General features: G+C 52.0%; 1 protein-coding gene across 1 annotated transcript in view; it reads left to right on the forward strand.

Annotated features, from left to right (window-relative positions):
* The window catches only part of LOC119801846 (c-Maf inducing protein), a 191,785-nt gene that overhangs the window by 96,878 nt on the left and 70,951 nt on the right, over positions 1-23,956 (forward strand). Inside the window, exon 2 of the mRNA XM_038312556.1 lies at positions 20,680-20,805. Coding sequence (XP_038168484.1) covers positions 20,680-20,805 — 126 coding nt within the window. The remainder of the gene's footprint in view (positions 1-20,679; positions 20,806-23,956) is intronic.

Raw genomic sequence — 23,956 nt, forward strand, 5'->3', positions numbered from 1 at the left:
TGGTGTGGCTTCCCGGGAAAGCACGAACATCCCAGTAAGAGGACCCAGTTCATCCCAGCTAGGGCACGGGCCACAGACTAAAGACAAAATTCTCCACATGCCTAGCTTAGTGAAGCAATGGGTTTCCTGGGGTCACTTAGAGAAGCATGGGTGACTCAGAGGCAGCTCTATCACGGAAAAGTCCACCCCGGCATGTATGACGGACAACTCATGACCGCTGTGTCCCTGGAGCTCCCTACAGAACTTAGAGGCAGCTTGGCTGGTCGGGTAGTCTGCTCTTCCCAGGAATTATTACTTGTAAACCTCATGGCTTTCAGGAACTTCCTGAGCCTTGTAAGTTTGGATACTTCCTGGGCCTGTGAGCTAACTGTTCTCCCTCTAGGAGGTGTTCAGGTCAATAACACCACAGCCACCCTATGGTCCATTTGCCTCACATAAGCTCACCTCACACACCGGGGTATCCCGTGTGTGTGTGTGTGTGTCCGTCCTCTTCAGAGGACCTGGCCAGCTGTGTCTTGGTATCCTGGACTGTCAAGCCCAGGAGCCTCTGCATACATGGTAAGGAAACCCCAGCCTCTTATTCCAGCATATGGACCTGTTTGTAACTAACCCTTTAGGGTTGCTGGGTCATGGTCCAGCTCCCGCCATCTCCACCTGCTGCCCTGGCTTTTAGTCTTCCCCTGGGCCCCTGTACAGTCGGTCACACACATCCTTGACTCCTCCCCTAGCTGCTTCTCAGTCATTTTGAGGTTCATCCTACCTAGCCTTGGGCAGGTTCCCTTTCTCTTTCTGGATTCTCTGACACACCATTTCCATGACTCCACGGACCTCAGTGCATCTCTCCACACAGGCAGAGGCTATCTCCTTGGATCACCAGAGCTGGGGTTGCTGGCAGCTAGTACCACCTTGGGCCCTGTCCCTAGGTCTCCCCTGGAGTAATAAGATCTCCGTGTTGTGTACCGATGGAGTCTGCCTTGATAAAAGCTCCTTTTCCCAGAGAGTCTCCCTGGGCTGATCAGATGCGATGCTTAGGGTCTCAAAAACTCAATTTGGTGGCTTCTAGCCTCTGACAGCGCAAACTGGGTGGGAGCCGGTGGTCCTTGAACATGACTGCACATCCTCTCTTCCTTGTCTGTGACATTCCTGGGCAGTGGGACTTCTGTCACGTGCAAGAGCTGAGAGTGGATGCCCCCTGGCTCAGGGTGCCCCACCTGCCTGGGCCATGTGGAATTTGCCCCTTGTTATCTTCCTCCTTTTCCTAGAGCTACTTGCCTCGCGGAGCAGGATTCCGGAGTCAGTAGAGGCCAAGGTCCCTGGCTGTGGTTGTGAAATGGGCAGCAATTCTCACAGAAGGGAGCAGCACTTATAAAAAGTGAGCAGCCGGCCCAACCCAGTGTGCCTGCGACTTCCCTGTGTTAGCGCAGGGTCCCCTCATGGGGAAAGCCCTCTATCCCCTACATATTGATGTGTTGGGTCCCTCTCTCTCATGTCCAAATTTCTCCGAGTGCCAGATGGGAAGGGAATATAAATGCAAAACATACAATCAAATGGCCCCTGGTCCTTGTAGTCAAACTGTAATGGTGAAGTGGCAAAACACGTTTAAAAGATAATTAAATCGGAGCTCCTTGGTTTTGAAATGAAGCCACAAGGTCAGAAGGGTCTTCTTTGAGATTGTCAGGTTCTCCTGTAGCCCTGGCTGGCCTTCAGCCTGTTCTGTAGCCAGGACTGGCCTTGAACTACTGATCTTCCTGCCTGCACCTCTGAGAGTGCCAGGATTACAGGTGTGCTCCATTCCTCCAGAGACGGAGAGGAACTTGACCTTTGTTTGGGTCCGATTGGGGGCATCTGAACTCCAGATTTCTTCCTTGGAAAGAGGGCATGGCTTGTAGTGTTTTGAAAGGAGTGCAAAGCTACCTGTTAATTTTCCTGATGACGGTTTTGGGGATTGACTGGGGGTGGGGTGGGGCAGGTGCTAGGCAGGTGTGGCAGTGCCCACCCGCCATGGCATAGGCACAGATTGAGAAAAGCAGACCCACAGCCTGCGCCAATGGAAGGTCATGTTTCTTTCGGGGGGGGGGGGCCCTGTGTGTGTGTGTGGGGACCCACAAGAGGAAAACACTAACGGGAGAAGTTGGAAATGCACTTTAGTTGATAGAACTGCACTGATTGAACTATAAATTCCAGTACTGTTTGGGCAAGCTGGTCATTGGGTCCTAAAGCCAGCCCACATCTTCTTCAGAAGCTCCTTTCTGCCTGTTCTCCACACAGGGGGTAACCTAGCCCTCCTGCTGGGAACAGAGTGGATGCACCCCCCTCAGAGATGGCGCTGACAGGGAGGGAAGGATAGGTGGTGCAGGCAGGCAGCTGTTACACGACCAGAGCTCATTCCCCTGTCCCTATGGCAAGTGACAGTGACTCCAGCTTTCCCAACTCCAGCCTCCTGGTTTGTAAGATAGGGTGTCGGCGCCAGTTTGTTCCTGGTGGCTTTGACGGTGAAGGGAGTTGATGTCTGTCAAGCGTTTCATGACCCACCTGGCCTGGGCTTCAGGTTGAACACTGTCTCAGGCAGTGGGCCCCTGATGTTGGTACTATGCTTCCTCCTGTTCCCTCTCTATTTCCGGTCAACTTCTTAGGGTACAGTATAGGAACCCCAAACCCTGGGCTTGGCCTGAGACAATGGCCCAGCTGCAGAGGATGGTTAAGACCAGCTGAACTAAGGAATTCAGTTCCCTGGACACAATGGCTACATTCTAAGTGCTCAGAAGAGGACTGGGAATTGACGACTAGTGAGTGTTCTCTTGGCATGCTGAGTCCCTGGGCTCCATCCCCAGGACTGCATAAATGGGGTGTGGTGGTGGACACCTGCAATCCTCGCCCTTGAGATGTGGGGGCAGGAGGATCAGGCACGAGGATTCGTGCTCATCCTCAACTATATGAGTTATGGGTAACAGTATGTCTTAAGTTACAGTGGGTAACACACACAGCACTTTCCCACTATTCTAGAAAGTTCTTAGGGCCGTGCTGGCCTGTAGGATCCACACTGCTGGTGCACCAGCCCGACCTTTATTATCTTGGGATGGCTGTGTATTCTCCTCTGTCATCAGATCTGCTGGGGACTGTGTGGCCCCCTTGTCCAGGCTACCAGACCATCCTGGGACTGCCCTCGCCTGGCACCAACAGGCTTCACAGCCCCAGGAGTCCCGCTAGCTGGCAGGAGGATGTGGCATGGATTCCAGGCCTGGCACCTGGCACGTCACTCAGCGGGACCGGCAAAGCCTGAGATTGTTCCGGGGGCCCCGCCCTGACAGCTCAGGATGTCGGCTAGTACACCAGAGAAAGGCAGTAGCTTAGCGGGAGCTAGGAAGCTGGCAGAGGCTTTACTGGGCAGCTGGAAAACTCTACTTGTGCATGAAGAGAAAGAGGGAGGAGAGATGGTGGAGATTCTCTACGAACATGGCACTGATGTTGACTGAGGCGCCTCTGGCTGCTTGCTGGCTGCACGCACCCACCTCTCATATGCCTGACTATAGCGGCACAGTGACTTTAAGCCAAGTCCTGTCCCTGCCCTTCAGGACTCACAGATGGATGTACAAAGGGACCATGGTCTAACTGGTAACACTGAGTGCTGGGACCAGCCACACTGTTCCACAAGAGAGGGACCATGTCATCCCCTTTAAACCTATACACTGGTGCCCATGAATTGTTTCCTGGGGACATCTGCAGGGCATCATCAAACAGTGGGGTCCTGCTCCTTCCTGTTTCCCTTAGTCCTTTAAAAAGGGTACTGATTGTTCCTTTTGATAGAGGAAATAGATGGTAGGAATGCCTCCTGGTTCTGGAGTGTTCTCAGAGTTACCTGATTGAGAGTGAAGATTAACTGAGCCCTTACTTTGAGTTAGACACATCCCTGGACCCCCCCCCCCCCCCCCGCCGAGCCTTTCCTACCGTGACTATCCCTGTTCTTTAGAAGAGGGAAACAGAGGCAAGCCATCAAGCTGGCACCACATAGCCTGGGAAGCTGAAGGCTTTCTTGAGCTCTGCTAGGCTCAGAGCCTTATGAGTAGGTGGGATTGAGTAACCTTCATCAAATCCTGTATTGCCATTCCTGACCACTGTGCAGGTACAGTTTGCAACACCAGGGTTTTAGTAGCATCTTGAGGGAGAGAGATATTTCCTAGTGGAGCCTCTGGGTCTCTCGAGCGGTGACGTCAGCCCTGGAGGGATGGTCCCCCAAGACTGACTTCATCAGAGCCACAGTAAACAAGTGAGGCCCTTGGGGCTGCAGCCAGGGTCAGCTGCTCATCCTGCCCCACTGACTTGCACACCGACACACTGCCCTGTGGATGTACGTACTGTCTGACGCACTGGCAGATGACAGGCCCCTCTGTCCTGTTGTGTGCTGTGCAGGAAAGGGTCTGGGGTCAAGTTGTGTGATTGGTCCCGTCCGCAGTGTGGCCTTCAGGTCTGGTGGGGCTGTGGGGGATGGGGCAAATAAATTGCTGGTCTCTCAGGGTGGGTTGGTGGGGAGGTGCCCGCTCACAGTTGTTCCATCACACACACTCAGCTTGATGGCACAGGCTGGTCAACTGCTAAGATGGCAAAGGACGCATTCCCCGCCAAGCCAGTTCCCCAGGGTGCTGTGCTGAGGGCCTGCACTTGGCATCCTGTCTAACCTATAACAGTGTCGTATGTGCCGGTATTTGCCGTCAGCCCGTGATTGCTGGGAAGATGCCTATTCTCAAAGGAAGTTCAGCTGCGTCTTCGGACTGATAAAATGCACTGCTCTGTACTGGACATTGCTCAAGACAGTGAGTTGCTCAAGGGCACGCAGCTGCTGAGAGGCTAAGCCAGGATTTGAACGTGAGCGTGCAGGCCCTGTTGTCAGAGCCTGGCATCTTTTTATGTTTTTGTATTGTGTGTGCGCCCCCCCATTTTATTTAGTTTATTTGTGTGACGTCAGAAGACAGTTTTCTTTCCCCACCATGTGGATTCCAGGAATTGAACACTCAGGTTATCAGGCTTGGTGGCAGGCGCTTTTTGCCCGTAGAGCCATCTTTCTGCACTGGAACCACCGGCTCCTGCCTGACTCCTGAGGAGAGTAGGCGGGGCCTGGGTGGACGGTTACAGGTGTTGCTCACCCTGAGCTCAGCACAGTGGGTTCTGACTCCTTCTCTGCGGACTACTTCCCTTCCCCATCCCTAAAATGAGAGTTCAGATGAGACCCCAAGCATGCCTGTGATCCTGGCACCCAGGAGGTGGAGACAGGAGGATCGGTTACCGTCAAGTGCATGGTGAGTTTGGGGCCATCCTTGACTGCGTGAGACCTTGTCTCCAAAGGCAAACTATTGAGGTTTCCACAGCAGGGAACAAGGGAGGCACTGCTGCCCCCCACAGGAAGGTCTCTGTGGGGTGGGTCTCATCTGCCCACAGCTGTGCAGATAAAGAGTGGTGGGGGTCAGTGGTAATGCTGCCCTCAGGACACTGGAGTGCCCGACAGTTAGAAAGTGACAGAATGAAAGCCCAGAGCGTGCTGCCGGTGGCACTGCATTGCTGGAGACAGCCTCTCTCCACTGCTTGGGAGCTCCTGACGGTGGCAGTGTGCAGCAAGCGATGCTCCAGCGAGAGCTAGAAAAGAACCAAGACTCTTCTTCCTGCGTCTCCTGAGTGCTCACCAGGAAATCTCTCTTGAGCCCTACCCCTGGGTGAAGTGGGCTGCCATAGCCTCCTGAAACCTTGGCTATCTGATCAGACATTGGATCACTGACTCCTTTATCTCACCTTGATGGTGGCAGTGCTGGGAAGACCTCAGGCCTGTGTGACTGCTCCCTGATCCCTCAGGCTGGGCCCAGGGCTAGTCTTTCAGCTATGGACCCTATGGAATGAAGCAAGTCCTGTTCTTATGCTCTTAGTCGATTTTGGATTGATGAGCCGCCAGTGTATTCTTGCGGCTCCCTTGCTCCCGTCCTGGGCTGCATCTGAGTTCTCAATCAGCTTCCAGTTTTGCTTTTTAGTATGAAGCCACGGACGGGGTGAAGGGCACGCTGGGAGATGGCTCCATTGGTAGAGTTTACTGTGCAAACGTGGAGACCTGGGTTCAATCACAGCCAAGAAGCCCTAATCCTGGCAACCAGCAGGGCCATGACAGTGGGGCGGCGTATTCAAGTGGGGAGATTTGGGGTTCAGCTCATGTGTTGGAGGTCAAGAGCTCTGTGTTGAGTGTGGATGTGTCTCCAGTGCCTGGGCCACTCCAGCTGGACCCCACGGGAAGTACTCATAAATCTCTGGCGATCTAGCTATCTGCACACGAAACAAGGGAAGCAGACTCCAGGTCAGTGGGTAACTGCTGTCAAGCCAAGAGTGGAGCAGCCCCCGCCAACCCTCTGGACTCTGGCTAGAGTGGCCTTGGAGGTCCCCGTGGACACCATGAGGCCATGGGTAGTAAAACAGTCACTGTGGTCATGTGAGATAGCATCTATGGAGCTGCTTGGGTGTTGACTTTTGATGTCTTCTATTAGACTGAATAACACCAGTTACCTGGTCTGGACCCCCAGACAACTGAGCTGGGTGGGGGAGGGTATTGTACATGAAAAGGGAACTGTGTGGCTTCACACGTGGGCTGTGCGCATGCCCTGCACACGGCTGTGGTTTTGATTGGTCCCTCGCGTCCTTTCAGTCCCTGGGTAGTTTTGGCGTGGCTTCTACCTGTGAGTGTGCTAGGCTGAGTTCCTACAGATAGAATTCATGCAGGTAGATGGATGGGGTGACTTAAGTGGAGTCTTGGTCACAGAGGTACGTGCCTGGCCCTGGGTCCCCTGAGCCGCCAGCCTCCAAAGCCCTTTCTCTTTCGAGCTGTGACAATTACTAGGTTGTAGAGGCCCCTTGATGTGGACACCGCTCTTATCCCCATTTCCCCAGTGACAAAACTCAGAGTTTAGAAGTCAGGGAGAGCTGTCAAGTGGTACTGAAGACCTAAGTAGTGTGCACCGACATTCTAGAACTTCCCTCCAGCCCACCTGGCTTTGAGACATATGCCCCAGCATGTATCTGTGTGCCCTGCCATGAGCCTTCTTGGAGATAATCCCAGGGTCTGTGCAGGAGCGCCCAACTGTGTGTACACAGGCTCATTCCCCTCCACACCCATTGTAACCCATCCTGGAAGCCTGGCTAGAAGCCCGCAGCTCGAGGAAAGACCCGCCAGGGACTTCCCATGCATGAAACACACACGGGCTCCTGAGTCCAGCTAGGCTTTGCCAAGAATCGAAGAGAAACATTGAGTTTATTTGTCTAAGAGTCTGCCCTGCTGGCCTCGGCTTCTGGAGAACCCGGCTTTGTAGAGCGAAGGTCCTGGGAGACAGAAGGCCACCGGGGTCAGACAGAGGGAGGCCCATGGGACATGAGAAGGGACTGGTGGCGCTTGTGGGCTGTGAGAGCTAACACCCCCCTCCCCAAGGCTGATGTCCAGGTGGCAGAAAAGGAAATGGCCATATTGTTTTGTTCTTGTAGGCTCAGTAGCCTAGGCTGACCTTGAACTCCTGATCTTACTGCCTCTACCTCCTGAGAGCTGGGGTTACAGCCATGCTCTGTATACCAGGCGCGATTTATGTGGTTGTAAGGATGGAACCCAGGGCTCTGTGTATGCCAGTTGAGTACTCTGCCAGCTGAGTCTCAGCTGCATACCTGTTTCTTGTTATTTTAGCCAGCAAAAGCCGACTTCTGGATGTCTCTACTGTGGAGCGGACATGGGGGTTTACAAGTGCCTCTCTGAAGCTAAAGGCTTCCCTTTAAAATCTTTCCATCCCTGTAACCTCAACACCCCAGAGGTGGAGGCAGGAGGATCAGAAGTTGTTCAGGGTCTTCTTTGGTTACATAGTGAGTTCAAGACAAGGCGGGGCTACCTGAGACTCTGTCTTAACGTAACAAATCCAGTGTAAGCTCTTGCTGTAAGTGGTGTGTGAGGTTCTTCTTGGTTTTAACCCATGGGGCCGTCTTGTCCTGAGCTGATGCCTGGATGGGGCTGCATCAGGGTTACTTGGCCAGGCTCTGTTGCTATGATGAAACACCGTGACCCAGAAGCAGCCGGGTGGGGAGTGGGGGGGGGGCTTCTGCTTGCTAACTTGCCCCCCCGTGGTTTGCTCAGCCTGCTTTCTTATAGAACCCAGGACCACCTGCTTAGGAACGGCACCGCCTCCGGAATGCTAGCCTCCCCCCCCCCCCCATTAATCACCAATCAAGAAAATGCCCCACAGACTTGTCTATAGGCTAATCTGATGGCGGCAATTCCTTAATTGAAGTCGCCTCCTCCCAGATGACTCTAACTTGTGTCAAGTGGACAGGAAATGAACCAGTACACAACGTTCCTGGTCTCCTCCAACACTCCTGGTGGAGCCCCTGGCCGCCCCCTCCTTTCCTAGCAACTCGAGTTCCTTCTTTAACCTGCCCGCCCTGTTCCTGCCTCCACCTTTTGACCACCTTACTCATTTTCTTGTTCATATCTGTCCGTTACTGAGTGTCCCGCATGCTTTGCATACTTATCCCTGTGTTGCCACCATTCTCCGGGGAATTCCACGGGAGCCGGGCTGTGAACTGTTGCATACACCATAGATAGACATGGATGAGCTCGAACTGTGCGCCAGACGTGGGTTTGGCCCTCAGTCCCCTTGCGCCTCACGGCGGCCATTCTCCCCATCCTCTCGTGCCATCCCCGGTCCCCAGATGGTCTAACCTAGGCCCCAGCTGGGGAGAGGCAGAGCTAAGGTGACCTATTGGACTTTTGCCTTGCAAGTGTGTGTGTCTCTTACCATTACAGTTCGAGCAGATACAGAAATGGTCAGAAAGGGCTGCTACTGTTCAGAACGTTGATTTGTGTCGCAGCAAGACACGCCTGCACAGGCGACCAGCGGTTACAGTGTTTTGAATGCAACTGAGGCAGTCCTAAACACCCGTGTCTTTGCAGTGTGCATGTACTTCCTATGGACGGGGTCAGGTCTCAATCACTGGTGCATCCACCAGCCTGGTGCACCTGTGCCTGGCATACATGGTCTCTGGGTAAAGGGGTCCTGGCATACACACAAGGGAAAACCATAAAGCAAAGCTGAGACACCCCCTCCCCTGCTTTAGTCGAGTTCCGTAGTTACGGGCCTTCATCCAGAGCAGGGTAACAGCTTGATAAACCCAGGAAAAGCAAACATCTGTGGGCATCAACCAGAGTAGCCCAGGGCCCTTCTTCTGCCTGCATCAAATCCCAGTAGAGGATCAGAGAGATGACTCAGTAGGCAAATTGTCGGAGGACCTGAGTTCAGTTCCCCAGCACCCATGTAAGCAGCCAGGCATGGTGGAAGAGAGAGACTCTGAAAGTCTTCAGTCAGCCGGCCTTGCCTGCTTGCTTCTAGCTGGTGGGAGGAGCCTGTCTCAGAAAACAAGGTGGGTGACTCCCGAAGAGTAACGTCTGAGATTTTCTGTGGCAGCCACATACATCCACATACATGTACATGTCATCCACCCACTCACACTCTAAAAAAATTCAAAGTAAAAGACAGTTCTGCCATGATGACCTTCGTGACCATAGGCTGACTGCTGCCCTGGGTCTTCCATGTGAGTTCCTACCAGGTGAGGGCAAGCTGTAGACGCTGAGGGATAACAGAGGGTGTAGGGCAAAACCCTTGTCTACTCCATTCCCAGGTTGAACTGGAGGGCTGCAGGACTGCTGAATGGTAGTCCTAGACCTACTACTCTTGGGGAACCCTGGCACCCCCACACCTCCCAGAGTCTCAGCCTAGACTGGAATGTCATTCATATTCTCCTCATTCCCCCCACCTCCCATTTTCTATTGGCTGTCTTTCTGGAAGGTACTGCCCCACCTCTACCTCTTCTGTGACAGAGGACCTGTGGACAGGCCACAAATCACACCGGGCCAGGCTTGCTAAGGAGAGTGACAGCAGTGGGCTAGCCCCTCATAGCTCTCACATTTCTGTCACCCCAGCGGCTCTGCTTGCCCAAGTGGATGAGGATAGCCCTGGGAGGAAAGGTCCCATCTCCTGGAGGCCAGTGGGCCTGGGGAACTTCCCCCAAAATTGGTCCTCTGGGAAATTTCTGCAGAATTTACATGATGCTTCCATTGAATTTAGGGTTATGGCCAAGGGTGGGGCTTAGGCCTTAAAAGGGACATTGTTGGCTGGAGATAGGGCTGAGGGCCTTTATCTTATCTCAATCAGACCTGGTGCTGATGGATGTACAGGCAACAGCTTCGTGATTAGGAAGCCACAGAAACTCTTGTTCCTGTCAGCATTCTTTTGCTGGGACAGTGTTATGAGGAAGGCCGCTTGTTCGTTTCCCGGCTGCCCAGACTCCTGAAATAATCACACAGAAACTATATTATTGAAAACACTGCTTGGCCCATTAGCTCTAGCTTCTTATTGGCTACCTCTTAATTTAACCCATTTCTAGTAATATGTGTGTTGCCACGTGGCTGTGGCTTACCCGGGTTTCCCAGTGTCTGTTTTCCCGTGGGGCTACATGGCTTCTCTTTGACTCCACCCTTCTTTCTCCCAGCATTCAGTTTAGTTTTCCCCACCTTCTAAGTACTGCCTTGCTGTAGGCTCAAGCCAGCTTTATTTGTTAAAGGTAATCATAGCATATAGAGGGGAATCCCACATCAGGACAGTCAGCTTACAAGAGAAAGGGCTCATGTTTTGGGAGACCTTAGTTTATGGTTATATACCCATGCTGCTTTGGGCCTGCAATGAGGTGGAATTGTGCAGGAGTTTCTATCAGCAGAGCAAATCTGCTCACTTCACGGTGGCCAGGAAATAGGGGGAAGAGAAATGAGGGCACACCCCCAGTGACCTCTACCTTTCCCCTTCATAGGCTTTGCTGCCCGTGTGTAATAATAGTGCCTAGGGCCTAACCGGGTCCTGCTATGGAGAAAGGGTTCAAGGTCAAGATCATCCCCAGGTTCCTGCGCCTCCAGAGCAGGGTTCCATTTTACCGTACCATTGATGGCTGCGTTCACCATCATCAAGTATGTTTCTGAATCTTGTGTTCTGCGAACTCACCAGCCAACTTCAGTATCTTTGCATGTGGGGCATTAATGGATGCTGGGTGGACAACCTGATATTGGTGTGGGACTTGGGAGCTGACGTGTGTGATTAAGGAAAATGGGTAATATGGCTGCCCTCAGGCCTGCCACTCTAGGCTCTCAGCCCTGGAGCTGATGGGCCTTTCCTCCTGGTCTGTGTCTCGAGTGTGGAGAAGAACGGCCACCTTTCTGCCACATGAGCAGGTGCCCAAGGTCCCTGGAGAAGTCTCTGATTGTTACTGCCTTCTCTGAGGCTCTCGGGACAGCTTGCAGAGCAGTGTCTGCCTGTCAGTGATCCCAGAAGAGTCCCCCCCCCATCATATAAAGGGCACACTTCATGTGTGGAGATAGTCAAGTCCCCTTGTTACCTAGTCCTGTCCCCCAAACTTAGGAATCTCTGGCTACCCGAGGCTTATTTTCCTGGAAAAGGGCAGCCCAGTCATTTTATAGACTTCCCTGAAATTCCCCTATAACTTAGGTGCTTTACCCTGAAATGCAGGGTTTTTATATTCCTAGGTATTTACCCAATACCTAATGCCATCTATGAAACCTGTGTAGGAATGCTGACAGCCCCCCCTCCCCCAAGCCACATATATAGACACATCCGTGAACGACCATATACATATAGCATAGCATGGGAACATTGCTCAACCTCAATGGGACATGGCGAACTATGCTCAAGGCCAGCAGCAGATGTGCCCCTCAGATCCTGCAAGGACCTACGTGGCCATCGTGAATGCACGCTACTGTGGGGCCCTACTTGCAGGAAACCCAAGAAGACGCTGTGCTAGCCTGCAGTGATTAGATGCCAGACTTGCTGACACTCCTAGACAGTTGGGTTAGGGCCTCCAGGATGATGGGAGCGCTCTTAAGCTGGTCTCGGCGGTGGCTGCCACAAGAGTGTCTATGTGCAAGAAGAGCCCAGTGTGCATAAGATAGGCTTACCTGCTGTTCATACTGTATGCCCTGGGCTCCAAATCTTCCTCCTACAGTAGAGGTCCCTGGGGAAGGAGGCTCTCTCCAGGGTCCCTTAGACCTGAAGCAGCCCACATCCTACCTGCCTGGCTGTTAGGGTTTTTAGACCTATCTGTGGACTGTCGGGAAAACGGTGCTGACTTGGGGACGCCTTTGAGTCATTCATCAACTGTTCCGGTGGCAAAGGCACATGGTGGGAGAGGTGCCAAGTGCCAGGCCTGGGGACCAGATTTCCACCCTTCCCATGCCTGCAGAGAAGACGGGGCTTGGAAGGTTCTGGATGTGGAAATAGCTGGCCTTGGCTCTGTTGCTAAACTTCTTGAGGCATTTGGCCATAAAAGGGGGCAGCTGCCGCGGCTGGCTTCTTGATTAATGAGCCCCCTGTATGCCTCCTAACTGTCCCCCATGGAGCCCTGGGATGGCCTTGCCCTCTGGCCCCAGCTGTAGGAGATTTTTTTTTTTTTAAGAGACTGGGGCCCAGCTCTAGCGTAGCCACTGTTGTAGGTGTGCAGGGACGCCCACACTCTTTCCAGCAGGGTGGAGGCCAGACCTCTGAACCTACTGGCCTTAGCCTCATTCTGCATGCTGCACACTTGAGGTTGTCGTTACTGCCCACGACGGACAGGATCATCCAGGTCTCTATATTGGTGGTGGCAAAATTGGATCATGGTGGCAAGCAGGAAGCCTGTGACCTGTCATCGCCTCTCTCTTTACTCAATTTCCTCAGGGTGACTACAGCTCCCTTGCCGTAACATTGCAATGTGGTTGAGTGAGGCTGGAGTGGTCACGTGGGCGCCTATGCTTAGTGAAGGTGGGGCTTTGAGGGAATGGGACTCTGGGCACAGTTCTTAAGACAGTGGCATAGACCTGGTGGGGACTGTGTTCGTGAGGTAGGTATCTTCCTGTCACCCCATTGAAAAGATGAACTGGACAGAGGTACTTCACAATCATGGAAAGATAGGAGGTCAAGTAGCTATCGGTTAGATAGATCATGTAGGCTGTCCACATAGTGGGGTACTGTTCAGCCACATACAGGGATATAAGGCGGGTCCTCAGCTGTATACCAGTGTAGCAGTATCCCAAGTAGGCAGATTCATACCAGCAGAACGTGATGGGTGGTAATGGGGGCCGGGGCAGCAAGTGGCAGGCAGCATTAATGGTTGTGGGGTTCCCTCTAAGGTGTCGGCTTCTTGGCATCATGGGTGCCCCTGTGTCTCAGAGAACACCGTGTACTTCCCTCCAGTTTTGGTGGAGACCGAATCCCAGTCTTCTATACTTAGCCTATTGGCAAAATCACCATTGAGGACACAGATGCAATACTGTCTTTGATCTTATCAGTGTTGCCTGGCCACCTGGGCTGGAAGGGGCTCCCTGTCATGCCTGGGACATTGCTTCTGGGGACCAGAGCAAAGCTTCCTGCTTCCAGTAGGATGGCGCCATTGGACCCTGCTCCACATCTTGGCCTCCCCCGAGTGATGACTCAGATAGCTTCCACTCAGCCGCCTGCCGGAGTGACAACCAGTCCTCCGCTCACAATCCAGACCAGGAAGAGACTTCTCCAGTATTTAGAGGCTCCAGTCTGGAGTGGCTGAATAGAGGGAGTTTCCAGATAGGCTTTTCCTTTTGGGGTGCGGGAGCCCCCACCCCATTAGGATTTATATTTTGAGTCAGCCTGGAGCCTCGTCCTGGGGGCTGGAAACTCATGAGTCATGCTCTCTTAATCACCATGGAAACCAGCAATAGGCTGGGGTTGGCAGAACTGATCTCTGAAAGGCGCGATGGTGAAGGCTGTTAGGTGGTCCACCCCATTTCTGAGCACCCTACTGGGTGAGAAGTCTGAGGAAACAGCTAATGTAAACATTAGCTCTTAAGGTATGGGGGAGTGGGCAGGGAACCCCGGTGAGGCAGCTCCAGCTAACTTAGGAGGTTTTTGAGCCAGGCTTATTCCAGAATCCTACAGGGCAGTTTTCTTCATTGTCTGGGAAGCAAAGGGTCCTCTCAAACTAGCCATATTGGTCCCATAGCTACAATTCAGAGATTTGTCTCCACCTCCCATGAGAGAGCAGTGTCCCTAATGCCCAACTCGCAGTGTCCCAGAAGGCTGCACCCCAAGAACCAGGACCCTGGGTGATGGATGAGCATGCCCTCAGCACCCAGCACGTGATGACCCAGCATGGTGTTCAGTTCAGAAACTCCAGTGCCAAACCCACCTGGTGAGGATGTGGCCGAGAGTAGCACCAAGACAGCCAGCAGTCAAGGTCATGGGTCCCTCATCCCTGGCCAGGGCTCCCAAGACTCCTTAATATCTCTCTAATGAGAGTAATTTGGCAACAGTGGAAAACATGCACTCACCCTCTGTCCTAGTAATTCCATTTCTGGGAATCCGGCCTAAAGAAATAATCCTAAATATAGGCTAGAAAAACAGGCTTCGCAAGGATGTTCACTTCAGAGTTGTTTATCGCTCATGCAAAACAGAATGGCAGCAGTTCTGTCCATGGCAGAAAGGGCGGGAGCCGAGAGAAACTCGGAGCACATGCCCATAGGTGCAGCACAAGTGAAATCTTTGCTTGGGACTCAGCGAAAAGTTGTTTAGGGCTGGCAAAATGACTCGGTGGGCAAAGGTGGCAAGCGTGACGTAAAGGCGGCAAGCTTGATGACCCGAGGTTGATCCCCGGGGTGGAAGGAGAGAAGTGACTCCCACAAGTTGTCCTCTGATTGCCACATATAAACTGTGGTGTCTCTGCGTGTGTACATTTGTGCACAGGAGATAAACAAAGAGCAATACAAATTATGTTTACGAATAATTGGGAGAAGCTGCGAGATGGCCCAGTGGGTAAGAGCCCTTGTTTCTCGATTGAGCACGAGGACCTGAGCTTGGAATCCCAGCGTCATGGTAAAGCCAAGCATGGCAGCCCACACCTGTGACTCCAGCGTCTCAGTAGTGACAGGGGGATCCCCATAGGAGCCAAATGAGTCTAGGCCAACGCAGGCCAGCTCTAGTTTGAGTGAGACCCCCCCCCCCGCAACACCACCCCGTTTCAAGGCGGTAGCTTTATTGCGGGGTACCTGGTGTCGTCTGGCCTCTGTATACGTACACATGGCACACACTACACATCCATAGATACAGAATTACATACTCACAGTAAAATGAAAGAAATACACTGGAATATTAGTAAATGTCTCTCTCTCTGTGTGTGAGTGAGGGGGGGGGACTGGGAATTGAACCTAGTACCTCACACATGCTAGTCAAGCATTCTTCCACTGAATTGCATCCTGGGCCCTCTTTATTTTCTGACCGTCTCATCTGCCTAGGCTAGCCCTGAGCTCACTCTGTAGTCCTAGCCGCCCTTGAATTTTGTGATCTTCTTGCCTCGGTCTCCAGACTCAACTGGTTTTATGGGCTTGTGCCTTCAGGCTCCGTTCCTGAGTGCTCTTGATTTAATTTTATCCAGATGCTTAGGTTCCGTCCCTCACCTTCCCACGCTGCATTTGTTAGTCAAGTGTGAGTTGTCACTTACGTAGAGTGACATCTACCCATTAGCGCACAGATCCTGGAGCGCTGGAGGATGGAACCAGCAGGAGGAACAGTCTCTTGGGGTGAGTTGGTTTCAGTCACTCCAGCAAGTCACCCTGCCTCCCATCAGCCCTGCCCACCCCTGCAGCCTGGAGGTTCCCATCTGCTTCCGTACAGACCCAAGATGTGATAGCCACCCATCTGATTCCATCCCTGCAGTTCTGGGGATTCTAGGGTGCCCTGCAACAGGAACATTGCCCTGTGGGCTTGACTCTGGAAAACCTGTGATCTCTTAGCTGTGCCTAGGGCTGCCTTTCCCCATTTCCCTTGGAAGACTGAGCTGTCCTCCTTTCTGGTTCACCTCCTGCGTGCTGTTGACTCTGGCCACTGTGTCACCATTGCTGTGGGTAACATTGTCTCGGCGGTGTGGCACATCTCCCGCGTGTCCTGTTTGCCTTGCAAACCTCAAATTTCCTGCCTCAGTGAGGACCCCCTGGGCAGAGGCTGTCGTCAGTGTAGCTTGACATGCAGTGACCACAGAGGAACCCTGGATGTAGAGGAAAATAGTGTCCCTTGTGCCACCTCTGCCTCTCCTTAGTGATCCACACTCATGGACAAGTGTGGCCTGACTCGAGGACCCAATACTTCTGTGTTACTGTTGAGGTCCGGGACCTGTTCAGTCATCTTAGGTTCCGCCCAGTGACCCTTTTGTGTCCCCAGATTCCGTGACAGTGTCTCTCATCCTGCCTTCTGGCTGGGACACTTGCTTAGGTATCCCTTGTCTTCCTTCCGCGAATGCCGGGCACCCAAGTTTACTAGATAGCCCAGGCTAGCCTCACGTTCTCAGTCTCCCTGCCACCACCTTTTGAATGTTGGGGTGACAGGTGAGCCCCAGCATGTCCGGCTTAGGCAGGCATCTTGAGGAGCGGTCTTCAGTTGGATTTGGGGATTTAGGGACGGGGATGTCAGAGATAAAGCCATCGTATCGATCTCTCCAGTAGGTTCCAGATGCTGAGCTAAGTAAGTCCTTGGCAAATTAGGTCCCCTGAAATAGTCTCTGTCATCCTGTTTATTGAATTACCATCAGAGGAACCAGGTTCAGAGAGGTGCAGTAACTGTCTTAATGACACACCACAAGGAACTCAAAAAAACAGGGCTTAATGGCTCCGAAGACGGCTTTGGGCCAAGCGCTGAGGCGGTCCGTGGAAGAGCGATCAATCTGGTTTTTTTCAAAACAACGGGTGCTTATTTATTCCCAGCCTTTTCCCAGAAAACTTCGCTCGCGGCTTCTGCTCCAAGCCTCTTTTGGACAGCTTGGCCAGGTCGCCGAATGGAAGTGGCCCTGCAGCAACCTCCAGGTACGGAGGTGGTCTGCACGGGGGGAGCTTGTGCTGTGTCTGTCTGAAGGCGCTAGGGCCATAGCTCGCCCAGAGGTCTCCATGGAGGCTTTTGGAGAGCAAAGCCTGTAGGCTTTTTCTGCTGCTGTGAGTCTGGGTGGTCCAGTTCCTTCGTGATCCTGCCATGCCCTTTGACACAGTGGTAGATCTCCCATGGTGAACCGAGGGACGGGCATCTTGGACTCTGCGTCTTTTGTGGCCAGCCCTGCAGCCCTGCTCCTCTGGCTTCTGTGGATACCGAGGGCGGTTGGGCTCACTAGCCTTTAGGAAGGGGAAGGGCTGGACGGCTGCCAGGGTTTCCTAAAGAGGGCCTTTAACTTAATAATGAAGGCTCACCTTCCCAGGTGTGTTGTGGGCTGGCACCTCATTTGTTAAAATGACAGCCGTCCTGAGAATTAGGCTCACTGAACAGGATGGCAAAGGCTCATGTCCCTGTTGTACATAACAGGCAGCTGAGAGATGGGACTGTCATCAGTAAGCACAGTAAATATTTGAAATTAAGTGTCTCCCCCAGCGAGGGGCAGGGCTGAGCTGTGTTATTGAAACACTGGGCCATGTCACTGGGCTAGTGCCAAGGGGGACAGGAAGTGATTCTGGATGTACAGGGCAGGAAAGGGTACTTACTCCACACACTGACAAGATGTACCGTGGTCTGCAGGCCTTGCTGAAGGGCAGTACACTGGCCCAAAAGGCTTGGGGCGAGCTACCTCCCACTTCCGTATTCCTAGTGGCTTCAGGGATACTGTCAGATTTTCCTGCAGCACCTTCCCCTTGGGGATGTGGTTCCCAGGCCCCAGATGGACATATAAGCTCTTCTAGAAGTGGACCGTTGCCACCTGAGCTGTGCCTAGCCCTCTACCTCAGTCCTCTTGCTTTTCCCTGGGCCTTTGTGTTGGCCTTGAGATTATGCGGTGGTCTCTCCTCTCTGATCCTATCACTAAGCCCCATTTTGGTTCCCCCATTCAATGCTCTCCAATCCCAGGTTACTCTTGGATGTCTTTTGTTTGTTGTCTGTCCACCCCCACTGAACTCCAGGCTTGTACTACCTACTCAGCACAATCCTCAGAATATACTAGTAGCTCGGTGGATATCTGTTGAACCAAACTAAGTTGGTCAGTTATTTCAAAACCGTTGACCACCCGTATCAGGAAAGCTGGGGCAATTTAGCCATCAGCTCTCCCCATCTCCACTATGCGTCAATGGGAAAAGAAGCAATGATCAGAGATCTAAAGTGTCTGTGGTAAAATTCTCAACTGGGACATGGGCTTGAAATTGCACCTTCCTGTTTCAGTGTATTACAGTGTATAAGTTCGTCTTGGCCATGGGAAGGTGTTGGGGCAGCTGGCCCAATCCCTGCGTTCAGGGGCGTGGCTGCCCCAGCGGAGTAGCATTTTCCTTAAATAGGATCGGGGCGCCGGAAGGCCCCCCGTTTGGTTCTCCCCTGCGTACCTTCTGCTCCACTGGACCCTTGGATCTGTAAGTTCCCTTATTTTCCCTTGTATGTATGTGTGTGTGTGTATATATGTATATATATATATATATATATATATATATATATATATATATATATGGGGGAGGGAGGGATTAACTGGTGATCTGAAGAAATAATTGATTTTTGTGAGTTATTGTTTTTTAAAAAAAACTATATGAGTGTTGATTCTTGTATATTGATATATTAAACATTGTATGAGAGTATGATACTACCTCTGTTTAAAACAATTGTTATATTGACATTGCTTACTATATTACAATGTACATCTCTACCTCTGATATTATTTATATAATGACATTGTTTACCATATTGCACTGTACATTTCTACCTCAGATATTATTTATGTAAGGACCCTGTTTACATTTGGAAATCATTGTCTTCATTTATTGCACAGTTGTCTATTCTATTAGTCATACAGTTACATAAATGTTAAAAATTATATGTTGGTCATATTTATATTTAGGACAATCAGGTTTTTTAGACACATAGAGGTTGTATTTAATATAGATAACATAATCTTCAACCTCTTTAAAGAGCTGTAGAACATGGCCTTTAATCTACCCTAGAGTTTTATATTTATGAGACACAATCACTCCTGACAACAATGCTCTACTCCCGAAAAAACGTTGAGCACCAAAGACACTCCACTGGGAGTTTGTCTTCTACTTGGCAAAACTGGCCTTGGGACAAAAAAAAAGCCCATACCTCCATTACTGACTAAACTACAAAATATCCATAAATGGATAAAACAAAATTGTCTTATCTTGCCAAGACAGGATAGGATTGTTCTACTAAAGGTTCCTTGCCGTTGTATAATGGTATGTCAGGTTTTTTCAGGCCTCAGCCAAAGTTGGTTGCCTCAACATTGCTATCAAGACTTCATGTGGTTGCCCAGGTAGTCAATTGTCTCTGTCTTGTGTTGCACATTTTAAAAGTTTCTCGTTTGTGCTTCCTGGTTGCTTTGGTAATTTTACTCTCCTTCTCAGATCTTTGATGGGGTTAAAGATTAGATAATGGTAGCTACCTTCTAGATTATTTAGACTTCCCAAAGTAGAGTGATTAAAAAAATTTTTCGTTATATACTCCTCGCCTGATATTGTTTACTTCTTGTAATTTTATATGATCTGTTCCCATTGTATATAGTTGTATTTGGTTTCTAAATCTGTCTTATTTAGACAAAAGGGGGAGATGTTGGGGCAGCTGGCCCAATCCCTGCGTTCAGGGGCGTGGCTGCCCCAGCGGAGTAGCATTCCCCTTAAATAGGATCGGGGCGCCGGAAGGCCCCCCGTTTGGTTCTCCCCTGCGTACCTTCTGCTCCACTGGACCCTTGGATCTGTAAGTTCCCTTATTTTCCCTTGTATTAAAACTGATTTATTATAAAGGACTACCGTGGTTATTTCCCTAAACCCTATAACCGCTGGTACCTTGCCGGTACAGGAAGGTCACAAGTCCTTTGTGCTCTACGGATGGCCCTGGCACCTCCTCCCTAAAGCCACTCATGGGGTTCCTGGAGCACTGTGTGCATAAGCAAGGGTCGGAGGGGGCTGCTATTAGTCTTAGCTTGCTTTTCTTCTGATTCTCCTGAGCTCTGACATCGTGGAGGTGGAAGACCCCGTGTTGTCGTCCCTGGCCAGCCCCACACCCCATGCTTCTCTGAGAGAGTGGGACTCTCTTAGAGAGCAGTGTGAATAACTTTAGGCTTCTGTTGCCTTCTCCCAACCCTTGGCCATGGCTGCCTTTTTCACGCGTTTCCCCAACACATGCTATTGAACCATGTGGGGGACCAGGTCCTGAGAAAGATAACATACTCTCTGTGGACTTTGGGGGTGTGAGGAAGGAGCAGGATGGGTTAGAGGTCCCTTCCGTGGACTGCAGTGGGGGCGTGACCCCATGGGCATAGGAGCCATTGGAGGATGCTGTGCTGGGGAGGGATGTTCAGAGTCTAGCTGGGCAGTGTGGTCACCAGGGGATGACCCTTCACCCTTGCCCTCAGGGTTCCCTTGCCTCTTTATTTTGCACCCTAGATGTAGAATGAGTTTCCTTTACAGCCCTTTTGCACAGTCGGATGCTGCCAGCCGAGAACTCTGCCCTTCCTTTGGTCCTGGGCTAGCCGCATTTCTGCGCTCACATTGTCTGTTCAATGCTCACACCAGCATTGGCTTCTGAGGTGGGGGCTCTGCCAGCTCTTGTAACCCGGGCATGTTTCTCTCTTCTCTCTTTGCTCCAGCCGTCCGGGTACATGGAAAACTCGGTCTCCTACAGCGCCATTGAAGATGTTCAGCCGCTGTCCTGGGAGAACGCCCCGAAGTACTGTTTACAGCTCACGATCCCTGGGGGGACCGTCCTGCTGCAGGTAAGATGCGTAAACATGAGCGAGCGAGCAGTTCTCTTCCCCCCCTCCCTTTGTAGATGGTCACTTTTGTCAACACAGAACATCAGGAAGGTATAAAGAAGGGCTCTCAGGAGGGCAAGAGGAGGGCTGTGCATGGATGAAGCACCTGCCGCATGCCCACTGTATGGGAGCTTGCTAGTTTTCCCGAGCCCGGGAAATGAATTCTCTTGTTTCCATTTTCAAATAGGGAAACTGAGACCCATGGGCCAGTTGTCGGGCCTTCAAAGTTGTGAGAAGCACCTTGTTATGAATCTTCTCTTTGCTGGACTCAAGCGAGTGTGCGGCCTATATCTGACTTTGTTGGTTTAGGTTTTTTGTTGTTGTGGTGGTGGTTTTTGTTTTTGTTTTTGTTTTTTTTTTTTTTTTTCTTACTACAATGGACATACTGACTCTTATGTGTCCACGAGGACATCGGTTGGAAATGACACAGCTTTATAGGACTGTCATGCTACTAAGATCGCTGAGAGGTCCAGGAGAGAACTGCAAGAACAGCTGGATCCAGATGATGGGTGACGTCATCGGCACTTAGGCTTTGCTCCTCCCTTTCTGTTGGCATCATTGTGGTGGGAAAGGGGGTGGTGGCCACACTAAGGCACTGCTCGCAGTATCTAATTCCTTGGGAGTGTGCTCTGCTCTGGCTCCATGTCCACTTTTGGCCATAGGAGCTGATGGCCCTTCTGGTATCACCAAGAGGCAGGAAAGGTAGGCACCCTGGAAAGCAGAAGTAGCAGCTAGAAGCCAGTTGCCACAGCAGTGCAAAGGGACATTGTGTGGCATGTCCCTATCCTTGCTGTTTTCTCTTGGAGGATGCCAGAAGCCATACCTGCCGTAGCCCATTTTCTAACTCAGCCACCATACTATATACCCTTTGTGAGCACCCCCCATTCCTCGTCATGTTCCCTCTGGCCAGCAGAGCTCCCTAATACCCTCTTCCCCTGTTTTTAATGGAGGGGGGACCACACATACTCAGCCACTGCCATGCCTCCTTTGGCCTCTTCTGTTTCTCTTGTCCATTGCCCAGCTGATGTCTGTAGTACTGGGTCCATGCAAGGTTGGGCAGTGCCAGGCCCAGTAGGGCTGGGTGACCCCATGAGCAACAAAGGGGACCGAGACAAGGAGGACCCTGAAGGGCAGCAGGACAGCCTTCTGGAATGTTTTAACTGCTGAATTATGCAGCTTCAAGCCTGGGCCCTGCAAGCCCCATCCTCACTCCCACTGTCAGCCTCTGGGGAAGACCGAGCCATAAACACATGATTTCTGAAATGCGACTCAGACACAGGCATGTCCCAGCGGACTTGGGGGGAGGGGAGGGTGACTCACTGAGTCCCCGAGAGACAGATGGGCCCCCAGGGATGCATTGCGTGGGGTACCAAAGTATGAATAGGGTGCCCCACGGGGGGCACATCTAGTCTTAAGTGTGGGGTGGTAGCTCTCTGTGGCAGCAGAGAGTGGGGGTGATGCCTATGACTGTGTCTAGATATTACGGTCTTTGTCAACCTCCCACTATGTATCTTGAGGGCACCAAGGAGCAGTAAGAAGCCCTTAAGGGACAGAGGGGACACTAGACAGAGCAGAGGCTAAGGGACTGTGTGAAATAAGGCTGGGCGTGTGGAAATAGTCAGGAAGCTCTGGTTTCTCCGTTGATGGTGGTCCCTACTCACTGGGAGGAGAGCCTTTTGTTTCTGGGACTAGAGAGGGCAGGCCTTTCCCCCCAAGAAAGACTAGAACATTACCCTGGGTCAGAGGAGCTGACCTGCTCTGGGCATGTCCCTTTAACCTGGACGTGGCCCTGGCTGGCGGCAGTGATGACTCTCTCCCAGGCTGCAGTGGGCTGAGCTACACGTCAGAGCTCCCCCTGTGGGCTGACAAACCAGGCTGCCCCAGCGTCCTCCACGCTTGCCGCCCCTGCTTGGTGGCTGTTCAGTCAGAGGCAGGAGCAGCAGAGGAGGGAAGAAGGAGAAGAGAGGAGAGGAGGCCGCAGCAGCTACCAACTCAGGGAAGCAGCGCAGTCTCCCTTCAGAGAGCTAGGTGGGTGTAGTCCTGCCCCTGCCCACCCATGGGTCTCTCTCCTGCTTGCATCTCTGTCAGGCCAAGGGAGGCAGACTAGCGTGGCCACCTGTGCCTAGGGTGATGACAGAGGTGCCGGTTAGGGCCTTTGCTGGGCATTTTGGTTCATATGCTGTGTGTGACGGATGTTGGGGCCTTGGCTTTGTCTTCATTCTTGAATGACATACTGTATTAGGACCCAGAGCCCAGGTGTCACCAAGAGCAACCTCAAGTGACTGGGACTATGTCTTCTTCACCCCAGGGTGGGAAGGGACCTGGGAAGCAGCCAGGGTCCATGGCCAGTGGAAGCACTAGGGGTCTGTGTGATGGCCCTGGAGGGTTTTAAGTCGAGGGTGAGCAATGCAGCCCCTGCGGTGGCGTGATCTTGGGTTTAATTGATGCTATTGATTGGGAATTGCTCTTTCTCAGCGCCGAGCCATGCCAAGTGCCAGGGCTCTGCTGTATCTGTGCTGTCTAGCCCTCCGTCTCCCTCCTCCCATCATCTTCTGTCTCTGTGTCTGTCTTTCTGTCTCTCCACCCTTCTGTTTCTTTATCTGCCTTTCTCTCTGCTCTTCTCTTCTTCCCTCCCTCTCCAGCTTTCTCTGTTTCTTTTTCTCTAAAGTCTCCTCAGCCTCAGGGCATCTCTCTCTTCCTCTTTATCACCCTCCCATTCCAGTGTCCTCCTGGGGAACGCCTTTCCCATTTGGCTTTCTTAGATCGATAGTCTGTCTTCCTGGAAGTCCAGCCCCTGGGACCTGAGCTGGGGGTTCCAGGAAGCCTTTCCACACATCGCTTAGGTGTACCACCGTGCAGCCCTCCTGCAGGTGCAGCCTACAAGGCACCAGTGCCTAGCATGGGGGCCAGTCAGTATTCCTGGACTCTTCGTGATTTCAGTGTGAGCTTCCTAAGTCTGTGTTAGCGGCTCTAGCAACAGCAGAGGCCTGCTAATCTTATTTCTCTCTTACCACCCTCTTGTCAACAACATTGTGAGGAGGCCAGCTCCTAAGCACCAACACTGTGTATGTCCTATGTGGGCCACATTGCTGGTGGCTTCTGGTGCAGTCTG

The sequence above is a fragment of the Arvicola amphibius genome, chromosome 15, assembly GCF_903992535.2.
Source record: "Arvicola amphibius chromosome 15, mArvAmp1.2, whole genome shotgun sequence".
Lineage (NCBI taxonomy): Eukaryota > Metazoa > Chordata > Mammalia > Rodentia > Cricetidae > Arvicola > Arvicola amphibius.